The 19085-nt window shown below is 39.5% G+C and overlaps 1 protein-coding gene across 1 annotated transcript in view; it reads right to left on the minus strand.

Moving 5' to 3' along the window:
- erc1b (ELKS/RAB6-interacting/CAST family member 1b) overlaps nt 1-19085 on the minus strand; it is a 259978-nt gene that overhangs the window by 186144 nt on the left and 54749 nt on the right. The window contains exons 10-12 of the mRNA XM_052119037.1: nt 17700-17840; nt 14632-14772; nt 8453-8646 (exon numbers count right to left, since the gene is read on the minus strand). Coding sequence (XP_051974997.1) covers nt 8453-8646; nt 14632-14772; nt 17700-17840 — 476 coding nt within the window. The remainder of the gene's footprint in view (nt 1-8452; nt 8647-14631; nt 14773-17699; nt 17841-19085) is intronic.

Raw genomic sequence — 19085 nt, forward strand, 5'->3', positions numbered from 1 at the left:
AGGAGAGCTGGCCAGAGCTGCTCCGTCAGGGTGCTATGTGATAGCGTGGCTCATTTTCACTGTTCCATCTGTGGTGTGCACTAACTATTCAAGGCTAATATGTTTTGGCTTCTAAGGCTGCCAAGAGAAAAATTTCTGGTCAGGTACACATTGGGGTGTCCCCACTGCTCGTTCCTTCCTGCACAAAAACTTCCATCGAATACGTGGTGCATGGTACGTGGTCTTTTGGGATGATTCCCTCCAACCCTTGACTAATCTAGTTAATCATGTGGCCGGCCCTGAAGCAAAGCCAGCCAAACCTAACTGGAAAGCACACAGAGGCATTCAGAGGTGTTCTCCAAGCTGGGCGTATCGAATGCAGGCATCGGTAGGCCCAGAGAAACAGACCTCCCTGTCTGTGCGGTACTGCGGCCTTCACCTGTCGAACGAACTGACACTAGACCACAGCAGAACAGCCAACCACAATAATGAGCACAGTTAAAGAAATACAGCCCTCTGCATCTCTATCTGGAAGGGAAAAAAAGCAGCAGATGAAAATAAGGATGCACTGGAGGTGGAAGAGTTATGAAAAAGAGAGGGACAGATAACAAAATGCTGCAAAAACAGCATGAGAAGAAGAGACAGAATGAGACAGAACAAGACAGAGAAAGAAAAGTAGACAGAAAAAGTGAATGAGACTGAATGATACAGAAAGAAAAGGATACATAATTAAACAGAGAAAGAGAATGGAACAGAATGAGCCAGACATAGACAAAATGACACAGTGAAAGAGCTTAAGACAATGGGACAGAAAAACAGAATGAGACAGAGCTAGACCAAAAGAGGATGAGACATAACTAGATAATGAATGAGACAAGAAAAAAACAAGATAGAATGAAAGTGAACAAGGTCAAAAGAAACAACGTACGAGACATAATGAGACAGAAAGAGAACTAGACATGAGACAGAAAAAGAATGAGACAGCATGAGAAAGTGAACAAAGCAGAATGAAACGGAAAGAATTCGATATGAGATGGAAAAAGAATCAGACAAAATGAGACAGAGAAAGAAAAGACAGAATGAAACAGAAACAATGAGACAGAATGAGACAGAAAGAGAACTAGACATAATGAGACAAAGAGAACAAGGCTGAATGAAACAGAAAGAACAAGATATAATGAGATGAAAAAAGAATAAAACAGAATAGTACAGAGAAAGAATGAGAAAGAAAGAGACAAAAAGAAAATGAGACATATTAGTACAGAATGAGAACTAGACATGTGACAGAAAAACAATGAGACAGAATGGAACAGAGAAAGAATGAGACAGAAAGCGAACAAGGAAGAATGAAACAAAGAATGAGACAGAATGGTACAGAGAAAGAATGTGACAGAATGAGATAAAGAAATAGAGAATGAGATAGAGAAAGAAAATGAAACAGACTGGGACAGAGAATGAGACAGAGACAGAGACAGATACAGACCATGAAGAATGAGACAGAATAAATAATAAAAAAAAAAAAACGAAATAGAATGAGAAAGAATGAGAAAAAAAAAATGAAACTAGGACAAGAAAAAGTGAAAAAAGTAGCAAAAAGGGGAATGAGAAAGAAAGAGAAGGCATCCATTCTTCAGGGACCGGCACACATCACATTTATTGTCAGACATTTGTAGACTAAATCAAGAGGCCCTGGAACTCAGAAGCAAATGCGTAACACTGGGGAAAATTAATTTCACAATGACACAGATTCCTTTTCATTACATTGCACCCCTTAATCTGGTGAAGATATCAAATCATCCCTGTTTGTTGTGTTGCTGAGTTCCAGAGAATAAATCAAAAAAGCAAAAAAATAAACAAGAAGAAGGGGGGAGGGAGAAAGAGAGTGAGAGTGAGAATGACAGTTCTGTCAAGCGTTCCTGTAACATTATACTTGTTTTCTAGGGGAGTAACAACAGCAGAAAAAATGAAAAGCTTGACAAGTCTCTGTTCCAAACCAAACTAGAAAGAGATGCAAAATAATAACCATGATAAACAAGCTGAGTGCTGAGATTGTGGCTGGAGTAGGAAGGGATCCGTATCATGCGCTGGCAGAAAGAAGCGAGCTTTTCAACGCGACTCAGGAGAAATGAGTGATGGAGATTCTTTACGCTCCAATTAGAAGTTCTGTAAGGAGCCACTGATGCTTTCTTTGTTTCTCACTTTCCCACAACCCCTCCCTCTCTCTCTCTCTCTCTCTCTCTCTCTCTCTCGCTCTCTCTCTCGCTCTCTCTCTCTCTCTCTCTCTCTCTCGCTCTCTCTCTCGCTCTCTCTCTCGCTCTCCTCTCGCTCTCCCTCTCGCTCTCCCTCTTGCTCTCCCTCTTGCTCTCCCTCTTGCTCTCCCTCTCTTCCTTATCTGTTATCCTATCTTTCATGCACATGCGATATAAACCTTGGCAAGTTGTTCTTTTGTTCATCTGCTTGTCGAAGAGTTAATGCAGAGTTTACACTACACGATTTTAAGCCGATTTTCTCTCACCAACAGTTTTGTGGAGATCGCCGACAAAAGCATGAAATCAGGGGCAAATCGGAGCTCGCTCCCATGAGCAACAACGTATGAACTATTAAAGATGCGATTTGAGAGATGTTCCGACACGTCGCCTATGTCAGCGAGATATCTAGAATTTTAAATATCTGGACCAGTCTGCGATTCCAAATCGCGCAATGTGAAATCTGTTTTGACTGAATACAACAGCAGCGTTGACATACAGCCAATGAGAGAGCAAGAAATGGGGCATGGAAAGTTTCAGTGGGAGAAGTTCTGATCTATCTGCAACAGAACATCAACTAGCATGGCTGCAATATCAAGAAAGTCTCATTGGGCCGAAGAAATGTAGGAAAAATTAGTGGACCATTGGCAGGAGCACCAGTGCCTATTTGATGTTTCCTCTGAACTGTACCACAACCTGGTGGAGAAAGAGAAGAGTTGGAGAGAAATGCCCAATTCTCTTGGACAGTAAGTTAAGCAAATAGGTAGATTTTACAGTAGGAGGTACTTTTTCATATGGTAACCAATAAAATATATGATGTCTTGAGCCTATTAAAAACCTACAAATCATAATTTGAAATGCATAACATATGATCATGTATTTGTTTTCGTATCTCGTATCACTTCTCGCAGTCCAGGCAAAGTCATCAGGGATTTGACAGTAGTAAAAATGTCTTGTAATGTGTTCACCCTGTCACGGATTTGTCATGTAATTTGAAAATGCCATGACTTCAGTGACAAGAGAGACAGTTGTGTAATATGAATGGTACCACAATCCGACGTTTTTGAAAGTCGTGTAGTGTGTAGGAGCCATAAGGATCTGCAGACCGCACAGGTAAGTCAGTATGCATTCATAAGACAAACTCTTCTGTTTGTAGTGCATGCTTGACCTTTTGTGATTTGCTCATTCTTTCCTTTGAACCTTTAATCAATTCAGGTCAGAGCAATTTCTCTTATTTTTTTTTTAAACAGAAACTTTAAAAGTGGAGTGATGGAGGCAACAAGAGCAAATTGGGGTTAAGTGCATCACCCAAGGGCTCCACCACACCACAAATCAACCACTGAATTATTCCCAACTAGCAGATACAGTTTTCACCAACCGGTCCCCCGAAACACATTCTCAGATCCTTAGAATTATGCTTCAAATGATTTAAGGTTATATATAGGGGGTTTGGGCCCTGTTTATACCAAACACAGTTTATTATATGTTCCAATCTAAAGAAAAGTTGATTTAGTGGCAAGAAAATGCAGGCAAAGAAATTAGGCATACTAACCTTGAAGCCAAACTGGGAGGAAGACACACCATTCCAGTGAAAAGATAAAACCAGAGAAAGAAAGAGAGAAAGAAGGGTCAAAACAGACAGGAGTCAGTACACTTACATGCACTTTAAAAGTTAGATTGAAAAAGTAATGTTAAGACTTCAGACCAACTTTTGCGAAGGTGGACTTGCTGATAACTGCGTATGTAAAGGTACTGAGTGAGATGGGTTAACTTGCAAAGTTAAGATAAGTGCATGGGCCTCATCATGTAGACTTGCACACATATAGAAAATAAAAATGCATCACATAATTCTAATCACTAACATGATAACAGCACTCAACAAGAAGATATACAAAGACCCACATGCCATGCAACACATAGCTGTTTTGTAGCTATATGTATTGCAGCATTTAAGAAAAAGACGTCACTTGTCAAAAAAGGAAGCCAAGCAAAATAGATATATCTTGCCTTTTTTCTGAACTGCAAAAGGGAAGTTTTCAAAACTCAACAAGCCGCTACACTTAAAAACAGTGCTATTGTTTAACTTTTTTCTTTTGGTTTGCCTCGTTTTCTTTGTTCCTTTTCCCCAGCTCACCCTCCTATTTTAGGTCTCCATCTCAAAAGGTGAGCCTTACAATCCTCCACAATTACTGGCAAATTTACCACTACAGAATTTATGAAATAAATAACCCAATACCCCCATTCAACCTCTGACATTTTTTCTGTGACTTTGAAGGCATTTTTGTACAAGACCTGCCTCTGCACCACTGATCTACAACAAGAGGAGCTTTGCGTCCATGTCTCTGACTGAGAAAGGTAATCCTGACTGAAAAACCTAGGCTCACGAAAGCACCGCTTCTACCTGCCATTCGTGTATTGATTAAAGATGCAGGCACTAAAAGAAGAGGATCAGTCTGAATAACTTTCCGTCAAAACCAAATCAAGATTCAAACTCTGGAGTGCTGGGAGCTTATGACATAAAGAACAATGGGAGGTTTTTGAGAGCTGAACTCCCCCCATGTGCTTCAAGAGCATAACTCGACACTGAGCGGTAATTAGCTCGGAGCGTCACGGTTAGCAACTGTGGCTGGTGTTTATTTCAGAAATCTTCTCACTGCCGAAACGAATGATGCATCGAGCCAAGCATATGGACTTTGTTTTAGTCTAATCCTCTCCTAACACAGATTTGTTAAGAAAGCATGAGAGACGTTGAATGTCAGATTAAAATTTATGAATCAACACAAATCCACCTCAAAACACTTCCGTGGCCTGCCTTGCTGCCAGTATCTAACAGTGAGAGCCTCCAAGCAAATAAATGCCAGTCAGGTTAACACGGCTCAAGTGCATTGGCTCTGGGGTGTACAAAACTACATATTTTCTAAATTGACTAGTTCTTTGGTTGCCTGAACAGTATTTATTTATTTTTTCATGGTGGTGGTGTGGTTACTCACCTCAAGGTGGTGGAGGACAAGTCTCAGTTGCTTCCACTTTGGAGACAGTCAATCCACGCATCTTATCATGTGGCCCAATGTGCATGACACCACGGAGACTCCACATGTGGAGGCTCATGCTACTCTCCGCAATCCACGCAAAATTTACCACGTGCCCCACTGAGAGTGGGAACCACTAATCACGACAACGAGGAGGTTACCCCACATGATTCTACCCTCCATAGCATCCGGGCCAATTTGGTTGGTTAGGAGTCCTGGCTGGGGTCAATCAGCACCAGTGGCTGACCGTGCATTTAAACGCTAGGCCTTCAGTGTGATTCATGCCATTAAGAAAACACAGCTTCACAATGATTAAGGCACCCTATGCTTTTGGGCATCATACAGTATGTTGCAGCTAACTAGTAATACCAATTGACATTTTAAAACACATCCACGCACAAATGTTTTTATTTATTTGGCATGTTACGCCAGCAGAGAAGGCTTTGCTGGCCCTGAGAATTCGCCACTGCTAGGCATGCCCTGGATTTGAACTTGCGATTCCAGGGGTGGTATTCAGCGTCAATACTCACTGAGCTTCCAAGGCCCCCACAACTAATCAATCTTACAAAAATTATTACATATGACTTTCTAGTCTGCCTAACATCTCCTCAAATTCAACCTATCCCTAGTTGGCTTCTTTAGAGCTTGGCACTCGGGAATCATCTACAAACGCAGCTGTTAAAGGTCTGATTGAAAGTGAAAGGGAGTACATGACTGTCAATGCACAACATCAACATCCATGGCCTGCAAGACTCTTCACCTCCAGGCCAGACTCTCCTTTTCACGCTCCCTCACATTCCTATGTGTTTCTGCTTAGGTCTTATTTCAATTATTCATCTCATTTATTTATTTGTGTGAGCCAAGATGAGAGAAGGCCTATATTCTGCCTCCCTTTAGTTATTCCAATTACACAGGCCGAAAACACAGATGTTTATGACATGTAGGGGAAGGTGTGTTCTCTTTAGTGTCCACAGAACATGTTGCGAACATTGCGGAGCAGTATAGTGCAATTTGTCTATACGTTTTGGTGTGGAGAATCCTATCAACTTCACTGCATCCACTGTAAGGTCTTCTCCCAAATGGTTTACTTAATGCTGACTTAGGTCTCATGGCCTTCACTCACATGTCCAGGATAGAGGTAATTTGATTAATTGTTTTTGCACGATAACTACACCGATAACTGTCAGTTTTCATATAAATAAATGTTGATGGTTTGCAGTTTTTTTTTTTTTCCTGTTTTAGGACTACAACCTGAACAGCTATATTAAGAGTTCACAATGCACCTCAAATGCGGCATTTTACCACATACTTCATCCCAACAGTCTGTAGATAAAGGCATCACCAAAGTGTGGACTTGACGAAATTTGCAAGGGCTCGTGGCAGTATTTAAGACAGAATCTTTGTGTGATGGTTACTTGGAGGACCTAAGTCCTCTATGGCCCTGTCCGTAATGGCACCGTCAGCCCTTGCTCTTGAACGGCCTCCAAGTTCCCACTTTGGTGATGTAATGTTGCATGGACTGGTGGGTGATAGCGTATCAAGAGCATAAAGTGGTTTCTTGTGAGCAAAGATTCAAACCATAAAAATTATAAATGAGACACCCTACAAATGGGAGACCCACGACTTCAATGAAAGTTGCAAATGAAGGCCACAAAACCATACATACCACTACTATCTGGGAATATTACTACTGTAAACACAACTGTAATGAAAGAAAAACAATATAAGACGATGCAGTTTGGCTTGTATGTATTCATTGCACCCTTTTGTGGACTAAGGCATCAAAGTCGATTTTAAAAATCTAGTGACTTTAAAATTAGATTTTATTTTGAATTTAGGTCATATTTAAGGTAAAATTTTGAATTTAGATTTTTAGCGCAGTTGACAGCCCTTGTAGACTTTTGAATTTCAAACCAGTGTGGAGTGAGCAAAAGGCTACATTGAGTGAGCATAGCGAGCACTTGTATATTTATGGATGGGTCACGCTGAACCCTGAGCCCAATGATTAGGGTGTACCACAGAGAACCTCAGTGGGCCCCCCATCACAGGGCCTGAGACAACCTGGCACACCCCCTCTGTTGACAGCCCTGGCACTGTGCACCTACTTGAACAATACAATGAAAAATAGGACAACCTATGGTCTTGTGTACTTCACGGACAAGTGCAAACCAAGGACACGAGACCACAAGTCTTGGACAGGACAAATGTTATGATTGCCATGTTGGCTTAGGGTGATCACCTTTTTGTTAGAAGAGGTACACACACACACACACACACACACACACACACACACACACACACTTCCAGTATGCCGAGGAGCCAGCAGAGAGAAAAAGATAATGCATTAGACTTCGCAGCAGATGGAGATTGGAAAATGAATTTGCAGGAATCATAAACCACAGACATGAACGAATGAGCTAGTAAAATGGTAAAATGGATTGTTTGGCTAGAATTTGTGAATGCAATTGTGCTTACTGACAGACAACAGAGAACTGGAGTATAACATGCATAACAACAAACATACACAGGAATACAGACACAAACAAACTGCTGCACATTTACTCTCTTAGGGGTTGTTCATAATGAATACATGATTGCATCCGTCCACGCAGTTTAATTAAAAAAATATATATTTAGGTATATGTCCTAGATGGACATCTTTGACCATTGCATCTCATCTCGCTGTTTTTCAGCATCTTGTGCAGGAGTATTGCATTATTTTAGACGTGTGTCAAATCAAAAAGAACCTTAATTTTTACAAACGTGTCTTGTTTGTAACACGTTCAGTCTGAACAGCTCGTTACACATCCAAACAAAGTCTTATATCCCTGTCGAGGCGCTTAGCAGTGTGTCTATGAAAGCACATCATGACTGAAATAATTGGAAGCAGTAAAAGAGAAACACAGGCTGCATGTACCAAGTCTTGAACTTAAGTTGAAGTGTGTAATTTCTCCGATCCAGCAGAGACAAGTATAAGTAACCTATACGTATGGTGACTTCCATAAGACTGTAAACACTGTGTAGCAGTGGCGCTTTCAACATTTACTCAATTAATGGCATTAATTACGGATAGGACTAACTGCTTGCTGACCAATGGAAGATGGGAGGAGTGTTTAGGAAATATTAGTTATTTTTGCACATCTGTTTGGTACCGTTAATGGCACAGAAATGATAATATAAGTGTGAGTGTTTGTGTACCTCTCCAGCTCATTGATCTTGCCGTCCTTGTCGTTTTTTTCATTCTCCATCTCTCTGAGGATCTCCAGCAGCCGATCCACTTCTGCCTGTGCCTTGCCGGCATCCTCCTTGTAGCGCGCCACCTCCAGTTCAATTGTGTCAATGCGCTCAGACAGCCCTGCGTTTGCCTGGGCCTCGACCACAGCCGACTGAGCCTGCATATAAAATAGATTTAAGAGGGTGACCATATCAAGGAAGTATACATTCTTAATGAGTCTAATCTGACAAGGGCTAGATTTGATCAAAGGTCTGCGTTTATTTGGAACAACAGATTAAAGGCCTACTCACACCAAGTCTAAACTTTGTGCAAAAAAACAAGCTCTACAAGAATTTAAAATAATACTTAGCATCTCTAGAAATGCCTATGTACAGACTGTATACTGTATATACACAAAAACCTTTGTCTTAAGATGGTTATCTTATATCTTCTGCTTTAGTGTGTCAATAGGAAATATCAATTAAACTGGTGAAATATTTAGAGCAGAGCATAACTAGAGAAAAATACATTTTGCAACCTAGCAAAGAGGGAACTTCTCATTGTCCAGAAAGCCCAGCTAAAAAACATAACATCACCATTCAGCTAGACTTGTCAAAAATTATACCATCAAGAACAGTCAGAAACTGGCATCTTGTCATATCTAGGCTGGACTACTGCAATGTTCTTCTGGTACAACTTCCTGCATGTACAGTCAATCCTCTGCAAATTATCCAGAATGGTTTTCAACAAGCCCAAGAGAACACATATCATACCTCTCTTCACCATACTGACAATGGTGTCAAGTTCAAGGCATACAGAAAAGCCACTGGTTCCACACCCCCCTAGTTTGTCACTACTTCAAGTCTACAGTATGTGCCCTCCAGATGCTTGCGATCGGCAGGTGAGCAGCGCCTCGTGGAGCCATGTCACAGAGACACAAAATCACTTTCCCAGAATTTTACTTCCTGCATTCCACGCTGGTGGAAAGACATTCTTAACTCCACTTAAGCTACTTTCAAGAAATGTTTAATACTAGTATTGCACTAACTTATTCCTAAAAAAAATCTTACTCAAGTCTTTCACCACTGTCTCTCACCTTCCTCCCTACGTGTACTTCTCTGAGCGATTTTAAGCTTTCTTTTGCGGCACTTCTCTTGTTATTGCCTCCTTATGACAAATAACTTTTGTTGTATTCTTCATCAGTAAGTCGTTTTGCTTAAATGCATCTGCTAAAGTAAATTTCCATGACTTGTCCAGTCCCTGAAATTATCATTTCAAAATTCCAGTAAAAATTTCCAGTGATCATGGGAACCCTATTTGTTGCTTAGCAGCACTCAACAGCTAAAAATGTGTATTGTCTTACACTGCGTCTCTTTTCAAGCTTTGGGTTTTTCATGGTGCAGTGCTTTGAATGGACATAAAGACATTGTGTACTGCATGTTCCCCTGACATCAACTCCCCAGAGTTTTCGAAAAGACAAGCAGCTTCAGAGAGTCAGGCTGGCACCAGCCAAACATGGTCTGGGCAGTGTCATGAGTGTATGCATGTGTGTTTTAAGGTCTAAGACACTCACACCTGCAGGCTCTGTGTAAGCTCCCTCATGACATCACAACAGGATGCTGTCTCATTACAGAGTGTGTGTGTGTGTGTGTGTGTGTGTGTGTGTGTGTGTGTGTGTGTGTGTGTGTGTGTGTGTGTGTGTGTGTGTGTGTGTGGACACATGGAAACACAATCAAGCTGAAGTCATCAAACTAATTAGTGACATTACAGCTGTTTAAAGTGCCGGGTCAAGGACCTGCTCTAATGAAAAGTAAATTCATTTCCCCAGATAATTAAAGGAGGCAATCCTGAATAACTGCGGTAATACCTCTTTAATAAAAGTCCTCTAAAAGGACACAGGTGTCTTCCTGTGATGAAAAAAACATGTCTGCTTTTAAAACACAAACACAGTGCATGCTTTACAAGGTGAGAACACAAGACCACTGTGCTATTTACATCATGTTTATATGCGTGTATGTGCATGTGTGCATGTATGTTTGCATAATATGCCAGAATGCAGAAGACAGCATCACAAAAACAATAAAAAGTAAGAAAAATCTATTTTTAATAACAATTTGAGCACCAGTGTGCAGTTCTCTTAGATTGACAGTATGTGAAAGAGGACTGTTGTGTTTACTTAAAGATAATATTTGAAGGTGACGTTTTGGTCACTCTAATTAGCTTTTATAAAGTCTTGACCTGAGGTTGAGGAGGTTTCCACACCAACAGCCAAGAGCTTGTCATCATCAGAGGAGGACTTTGAAACCAGTATATGCCATATATGTGTTAATATGTGTATGTGGGCAAATTCTGGCAAAGAAATTAATGCACATTTTTCTATTAATATTCTCTTCACGAAATAGTGGATGCTTCCTCTTGGCATTTATTACAATAATAAGCAAAAATAAATACATGATATATATTATAATTTTATATTAAATACATAAGCAAAGAGAGCTTAGGATTGGATCCATTTCTCCCTTCCTCTTATCTAAATACGCCGAAAATGTGGACAGCGCTCACTAGCAGCACTCATTTTTATAAATGTGAGCTTTGAATTGTGTAATGTTTGTGTAAGATTATCAGGCAAGACAGGGATAATTATTTCTACTTATTCAACTAATGCCTAAAGTAATTTCCTTATTTAAGGCATTATTTTCAGCATTTTTCTCCTTTAGTTTGGCTTCTGTCTTTACAAGTTTAATTAAATTTGAATCTGTTAACCAACAATGTCTAATATAAAGTTTAAAATAATAATGGCTTTAAAATAAAAATGTCAAATTGCAAAAGTTACCAATATTATCCTCAGAAATTGGCACCCACACACACAAATATTTAATAGAGATATTTAATAGATATTGGCCATGAAAGTACTTTGTATCATATCGAAAAGAAAAAAGTGGTATCGTGGTGTATATAGAAAGCAGAGAAACTGACAGCAACAGCAAAAGAGAACAATATAAAGAGCAGGCAAACAGTCTGGGTAGGAAACAACGTGCATTAGTGCAATTATTATCGGGCTGTCAGGGCCGTTGCTTCTGCTCGTAAGCTCCGTGCAGCGTGTTGCTATTGGAACGCCAAAGCGGTTCATCCACATGGCACCGACTCTAAGGAATAACCAATGTCCCTCCATTAAACATAGGTTTGTGGGAAATGTGGTTTAATAATGTTGTTTTATGTGTGTGAGTGTGCCGGTGTATGTTTAACTGGGCAAAATTACAGAGAATCTGTGTGAAAACAACACAAGTTTGATGACTGGCTGCAGTGTTAATATGTATTCGTGCTGACTTACGCGACCTATAAATGTTCTTTTGAGAAAACATCACAGTGCTGATGGATCTGAATCTGCATGTGTGCACAGTGGACGTGTCTCTATTTAAAGTAGTTGTGGAAGTCCACTGGGCTGGTTTGTGTAACGTAGACGGTTGGGTGTCTTGGTTGCATGTCTGTTCTTATTTCTTAAGTTGGGCAAACACCTCCAACGGCGTACACTCTTAGCAGTCACGCGGGGACAGGCAAGTCCCTCTGCCCCCTTTCTGTCGCATCCAATCACAGTAGACGCCCACAGATATGTCAGCGGGTTTTCACTTGCACTGCTTTTATATGAGACCCTGTGCGAACACAGACATACACACACTGCCAGAGATTTCATTACTTTTGGAACGGACAATGGGACCCAGATCTGTATGCGAACACGTCTGAGCGTGTGTGTGTATGTATAAAGGTGATCAGTCCATATTATAGCTAAAAATCTGCAGAATTCAATTTACTTGCATAGATTTAATTTTAGTCTGACACTAACAAACACAATCGCCTACATGCATAAAAGTACTAAGACTGTGAACCAGCAGAGATGTCCAGAGATGTGGACCCTGCACCCTCATGTCGTGAAAAACATGTGATTTTCATGCTTTTGTGGTACGCAAAAACTACTACTAATAAAACTGTTATAACACTAACAATTAGGATTTTACATACTTTTAGAGTTACTGTAAGAGCAGGTGCACAACAGATAGCACATAGTGACACAGCTCAATGCGACTGATATCAGTTTAAGAACATGGCACTAAATCTAAGCTCTGTTGTGGACGAACGTTGTCCCACACAAGATCATCACTCTCAAGCTCTAGATAAGAAAAGATCTCATGCAAGCGGATCTTACAACACGCAAAGACTTTGATCAAAGATCAAATAAGCACAAAACTAAAATTTAGATAAGACTTGAGCTCATAGAAGCAAAGCTCCAGTCACACATTTATTAGAATCTTGTGCTGCCTTGTATACGCACACATGTGCACAGACGCACACACACACGCACACGCACGCACACACGCACACTTGCACTGCTAAGGGAGGCTTTTCACAGCAAGATGCACTAACAAATTAGGAGTGATGGCCTGACATGAGCTTAGAGCGCTTTCGGAAAAAAAGAAAATCAGACAGTGTGGTGGGGGAAGAAAAGAGTATTGGGTGATACACAGAGTGACGAGAAAATATTTTCTTTAAACAAAAAGTGAGAAATATTTTATAGGTTAAAAACAAGAAAGTCATAAAAAGACAGGATAAGGAAAATAAAGTTGGAGAGTGGAGAGGAAAAAAAAACTCAAAACTGTTTTTTTCTGCTTATTCAATTTAGTTCCATTTTGTCATAACTTAATTTCACTGCATGCCATTAATTTAAATGTGTAAAATGTAAGTTTACTTAACACATTTGCATTGGGAATGCATGAATAATATTCACTGGGCATGACCAAGAGTTGCAAATCCATATTGAGACCCAAAAAGACACGTTTCAAGCATCATTTTCTTTTTAGTCTAAACTCATCTGTCCGTGTAGTTTGATTTAGAACTCTTCAATGTTTGGTAAACTATGTATTACAAATGTATAATGGTATTATGCAGTAATATAACGTGGCCTAATTTAATTGCATGGCAAAGCTTTTCTCAATTTAATTACGTTCCATGAACAATTCTTTTTGGAGTGAAGACAGAAACAGGGAAATAATGAAAGCAGATGGTGATAGAGAGAGATGGAGAGAGAATCATGCTGTGTCATAACATCACTGCAGAGACACCATTCACTTATAGTGGTTTGAAGCAGCATGGGCAACAGATTTCTGTAGAACATGAGCATGAGGAAGTGCAATAGAGCTTGAAATGATCATGCTTTGGACACTGCAATGGCAAGATTTATAGTTAAAAAAAAAGGAGTTAAAATTTGGTCTATTTCTTACCTAAAACTGATTGTATCGCTTTATAAAATATGAATTAAATCACTCGAGTCATATGGATTACCTTTATACTACCTTTCCAATTTTTGGAACTTGAAAGTTCGGACCCCATTGACTTGCATTGTATGGATATTTTTACAACATATCTCCATCAAAATATCTTTGTTTGTGTTCCGCAGAAGAAAGAAATTCATACAGAGTTTGAGACCACATAAGGGTGAGTAAATGATGAGAAAATAATCATTTTGGGGTGAACTAATGTACTCCTTTAAAATAGGGCCCCTTGTTTTCATTAATATATCAGACAGTATATGAATCTGGCTATCTCAGAATGCACTGCGATGAACGTTAAATTGTAGTTACAAGCTTGGAGTTAAGGGAAATGTTAATTACATAATTATATTTTATTCACTACTAAAAGTTTATAGAAAATACTTCATTTTAAAATTAAAATGTAGTTTTATGCTTAATAGGATATAGGATTAGCTTAGCAACATGCTAACATAAGACTACTGCAATAAACTGCTAGCGATAATATATTGTGCCATACATAAGAAGCGCAATTTCTGCAGCCTTAACAGTATTGCTGTCTCTGTTCAGTGTTTCAAATCAGTTACTTATGAGGTTACTTTTAGATTAGGGTGCTGCCGTTGGAGGTAGACAGCAAGCCCAATCACTAGTGTTTGGAACAGAGCTAATATCTTTCATCTACCACTCAATAGAGAAAAACTTAACATTCAGTTCACTGTCATTGTTTTAAGTGTTGTCAGAGTAGCACTGACGGTGTGCCAGTCACTATAATAGCTAATTTTACACTCTTGGCTGTTTAGCTGACAACACCTGGTATATTTGCTAGCTGTGATGCTTCAGTTCCCTTAAAGTGCCTGTCTCACCTTCTTAAGCTGACTCTCAAGTTTGGTGCACTCCTCTTTCTTCTGCTCAAGAGCAATTTCAAGACTCTTCAGCTTAGAGTCCTTCTTCAGTCCAGAGGAGGCCAGGGACGAGGCATGCTCCTTCAGGTCCAATAGAGAGCCCTGGGGGACAGGGAAAGAGGTTAAATCGGTCATTTAATAGAGCACTTACTGAACAATCCACCTCATAATGTAGATGATCAGGGTTCAGATGAGGGGGGAGGGGGGGGGGGTGGGCTAATGAGAAGCAGGAAAAGGTTTCACTTGCGTCATGCCACGGTTCTTGATTGCACTAAAACAACCTGAGCACAAACACATGTAAATATGTGGATCGGAACCACAGCCAGCTGTGTCAGGCCAATTTCAACAACAGGAAGCATAAAAAGCCAAGACTAATTGCTAAGTGACAAATATTTAATGTCAAAATGTGCATTTGTTTACATACATACAATCAAAAGGAAATGACTCAATGACTAGATAACTGGAATTGATTTCAATTTACTAAAACACAAACTTAAAAGTGGTGCATAACTGGTTTGACTTCAGCACCCAGATCTTACATTGGTTGAGTTAAACTCAAAAACTGAAATGCATTAATATTCAATAAGATATTACATTAAAATACAATAAATATGAAATATGCACCAAAATACTGAAGATACAAAATACTGGATTTTCTCAAAAATTACCAAGCCTATTTATTTATTATTTATTCCTATTCTAACTATGCACACTTATTTAGTTAGCTGAATTTTATTATTTGTATTTAGGATAATTTTTTTTCCCTTCTTTCCGTGATCAGGACAGACTCACCAATTGACCCAAAACAACAGCACATTACATCACAATAGTAATATCACAAATATTATGTGCTATTATGCGAGTTCTCTCCGCTGCACATATGCAGTACATCAGCTCTGTTTTTTTTTTTTTTATTCTTTCCTACAGTTTCCACTTTCAGCTGGAGAGCCCCACAATTTCACACACGACTGGAGCCCGCGGACCAAAATACACACTTAATGTTCATACTGCCGCCCCGCGTTCTCTCGCGTTGGTAAAGAAAACAACAGAGGGGAATGATGGGCTTTGTTGGACTGCACGCTTTGTGATTAGAGCGTAGGGGGGAGGCCGAAAAAGCTCAGAGGGAAGAGGTCATCGCTCAGGAACAACACAATGCAGGATATAACAGGACGGCGAACAATGGGAGACTGCTGCATGCAGCTTAGGACAGCAGAAGTGATCCAATGCAAATACCCGGTATGCTAGTGCGCTGAGGTTTATGTGCAACAAATGGACATGGGAGAATCTCACAAAACCTGTCAAGAACATATTCAGGTCATATTTCACCCCAAAAAGTCATGTCATGACTTTTTTTTTTTTACAGCCAAGGTATTGTGAATTGTGACATTATTTTCATAACAATAAGGCACATTTTCCTGAAATATTCTTCACTGTAATGGTATTTTTATTTTGAATGTTATTACGCTCATGTGAAAAAAATATCCTGTATCTCATGTAGTATTTGGTGTACTGTCTTTAATGTATGATAATCTAATAATATAAAAAAAACACTACAACAGTATGTTTCCACAATTTTATAAAAAATTGGGAATTACAAAAATATCTATTTTTTGTTTTACATAAAATATATCTATATCCATTTTTTTTTTTTTTTTTAATAATTTGTTTTTTGGAGTCTTTAAAGAACTGTCCTTCTCTGTGGATGCAGTAAAGATGGTAAGGGTTCGATAAGATGTTATCCATTAAAGAAAGAAAGAAAGACAGGTGAATGAAGGCAAAAGGGGAAACAGAAAGATTAAATGACAGACAAAAGTAAACAAGTGAGCAGAATGGAAGACAGAAAGAGGAATGAGCAGTCATTCTCAGGGAGGGGCCGTTCCCTCACATTTAGAATCCTCCATTTATCTTCCTCTCTCTCTCTCTCTCACACACACACACACACACACACACACACACACACACACACACACACACACACACACACACACACGACTGGCAGTGCTGTGGGTCAAGCAAGTCTGTTCTCATCACTAAAGCTCCTCTGGGGCTGAGTGGACGGCTGCAGAATCAGTCTCTATCAGCCGGAGCACCACGTCTACATGTATGCATAGACGAAGATGCTCTTCAATGTTGTCCTTGGAACAGTCTCCAATTCTCTAATCTTAGCCTGACACATAATAGAGGATTACTGCATTTTAAAATTGCAACTGGGATCACAAGTGGTCACTCAGCTCCTGTAGTTGTACACCTCTGATCTGTTTTTCTGTTGGTCAGTTGCACGTTTGCTTATAAGCTGCCAAAATCCTGTTACACGACTGCCGTTTCACAAACACAAGCAATAATCAGCAAATTGTAAATAAACAATTCTACAAAGGCTAAACTTTATTCACAAATATTTGCAAAAACCTTGCAAACACAACAACTTCTGAGAAAACAAAGAAAATGAGTTGCTGCCAATATGTTAAACAATCTGCAAATTATAATTTGTATTATACATTTTTTTTTCTTATTTGCATATTGGCAGGGGTCAATTGTATTTCTCCTGAGAGGAGAGATTGAATTAAGTATTTGCATGGCTTTAGTTGAGTTTACAGGCCATAATTCAAGACTACATTATTTGAATGGCAAACACAAACTTCTGTTCGCAAATATGCTGGCAAATTAAACAGATCTCAGGGCAAATTTGCAAGAAGACAGATGACATTGTAGTTTAATGGCAATCAACAAAGTAGATGATGTTGTAGACAAGGTGGTTTTAGACGTGCTTCCCCTGTGAGAAATTCACCACCACAATGCTAGTAGATGGTTGCCAGGATGTTGCTATGTAGTTGCTAAGGTTATCTGGTTGATTTCTAGAGCTACGGGTTTGTTCATATTCCTAACTGTGTGCACTAGACCATATGCAGAGGATTTATTGCAAAAACTCATGTAGACATCAGATTTGTAAATGAGCCACTTCATAAAACACAGACGTTAATAAAACATTAGCATGTTTGCTTGTGTGCATTCATGCATAAAGAAGTGCTCACCTCGCGATCAGTCAGATCTCCCTGCAATAAGCTGACCTTCTCTTTCAGCTCTTTCAGTTCTTTCTTGTTGCTCTCCAGTTCTTCGTTCTTCTCTTTCCCATCTCTGTCCCTGTGCTCCTTCAGACGCTCGATAATGCGCTCCTGCACACATTAAAAACAAGAGCAGCAATGTTACACACAAGCCAAAAGCAAACACAGAGCTCTGGTCTCATTTTGCATCTGGTTAAACATCGACATTTGTATGCTGTATTATGAAAAGGTGAACATTTTAAGTGTAATGAATTGTTAATTTTTCCTTTAAAAAACATTTTTACAGTATAAAAGGAAAATTACAATTCTATGGCAAATTGAAAGCATAATTAAGTGGAAACTAAACTTAAGTTATATGAGCAATAAGGAACTGAATTTGCTTTATTTTAGTATTATATTTAGGACAGTCAATTTAACATGTGTAATAATTACCCTAAACAAGATGTGCTAACACAGTCTCGAAAGCACAGACACACCAAGGCGAGTAGAAAACATTTTTGGAACAACATACATTTTAGAAAGTAAATGACAGTAAATAATGGCATTCATTTTTGGGTGAACTATCCCTTTAAAGTCATACAAAAATATAAAATAAAACTAATAACAAAAAAGGCACCTTTAACAGTACTATACTACAAGGAATTCATAATATATTGCTAATAGAAAAAAGAGCAATAAAGTGAAACAATAAGGAATTCTTAGTAAAGTGTGTTCTGGCTCAGGTTCATGTTTGCAGTCGATGGCCTGTGAAAGAGGGTGGCTGGATTCACAGAGAGCATCAGCCTCCAGCACTTTCACACCCGCGCTGGCCAAAACTCACACACCGAGCGGCCGAACCGGACATTAATAACACAGCTCTTTTTCAGGCCCGCTCTGCGTTTCTCACCGTGAAGGCTGTATTTCACTCCCAAGCCGACGTTCCTGGCCGATTCTCACTGAGCTGTGACATTAAGCATGACCGCTCATCGGCGTGCCAGCTAATTCGCTCCACGATCAGGCTGAGGACCAGATGCAGTCAGAGTTCTGAGCGTGCACGCATGGAGAAGAGGCCTCGGTTTAATGAATGTGCATTGTACGCTGTCAGAGGCGTGTGAAATGGAAAATTGTGTGTGTGTGTGTGTGTGTGTGTGTGTGTGTGTGTGTGTGTGTGTGTGTGTGTGTGTGTGTGTGTGTGTGTGTGTGTGTGTGTGAAGGACAGAATTGGTTTGCAAATGTCAGTATGAAATATTTCACACTGCATGCAAAAGCAACGCGTAAGCGTAGCTCTATACAGAAATTAATGTATTTCTGGGTTACAGAGTATTTCTTGTAATAAGGGACATGACTATTACAAACTTATTACAAACTTGATCGTCA

This window comes from Xyrauchen texanus, chromosome 45 (genome assembly GCF_025860055.1).
Source record: "Xyrauchen texanus isolate HMW12.3.18 chromosome 45, RBS_HiC_50CHRs, whole genome shotgun sequence".
NCBI lineage: Eukaryota > Metazoa > Chordata > Actinopteri > Cypriniformes > Catostomidae > Xyrauchen > Xyrauchen texanus.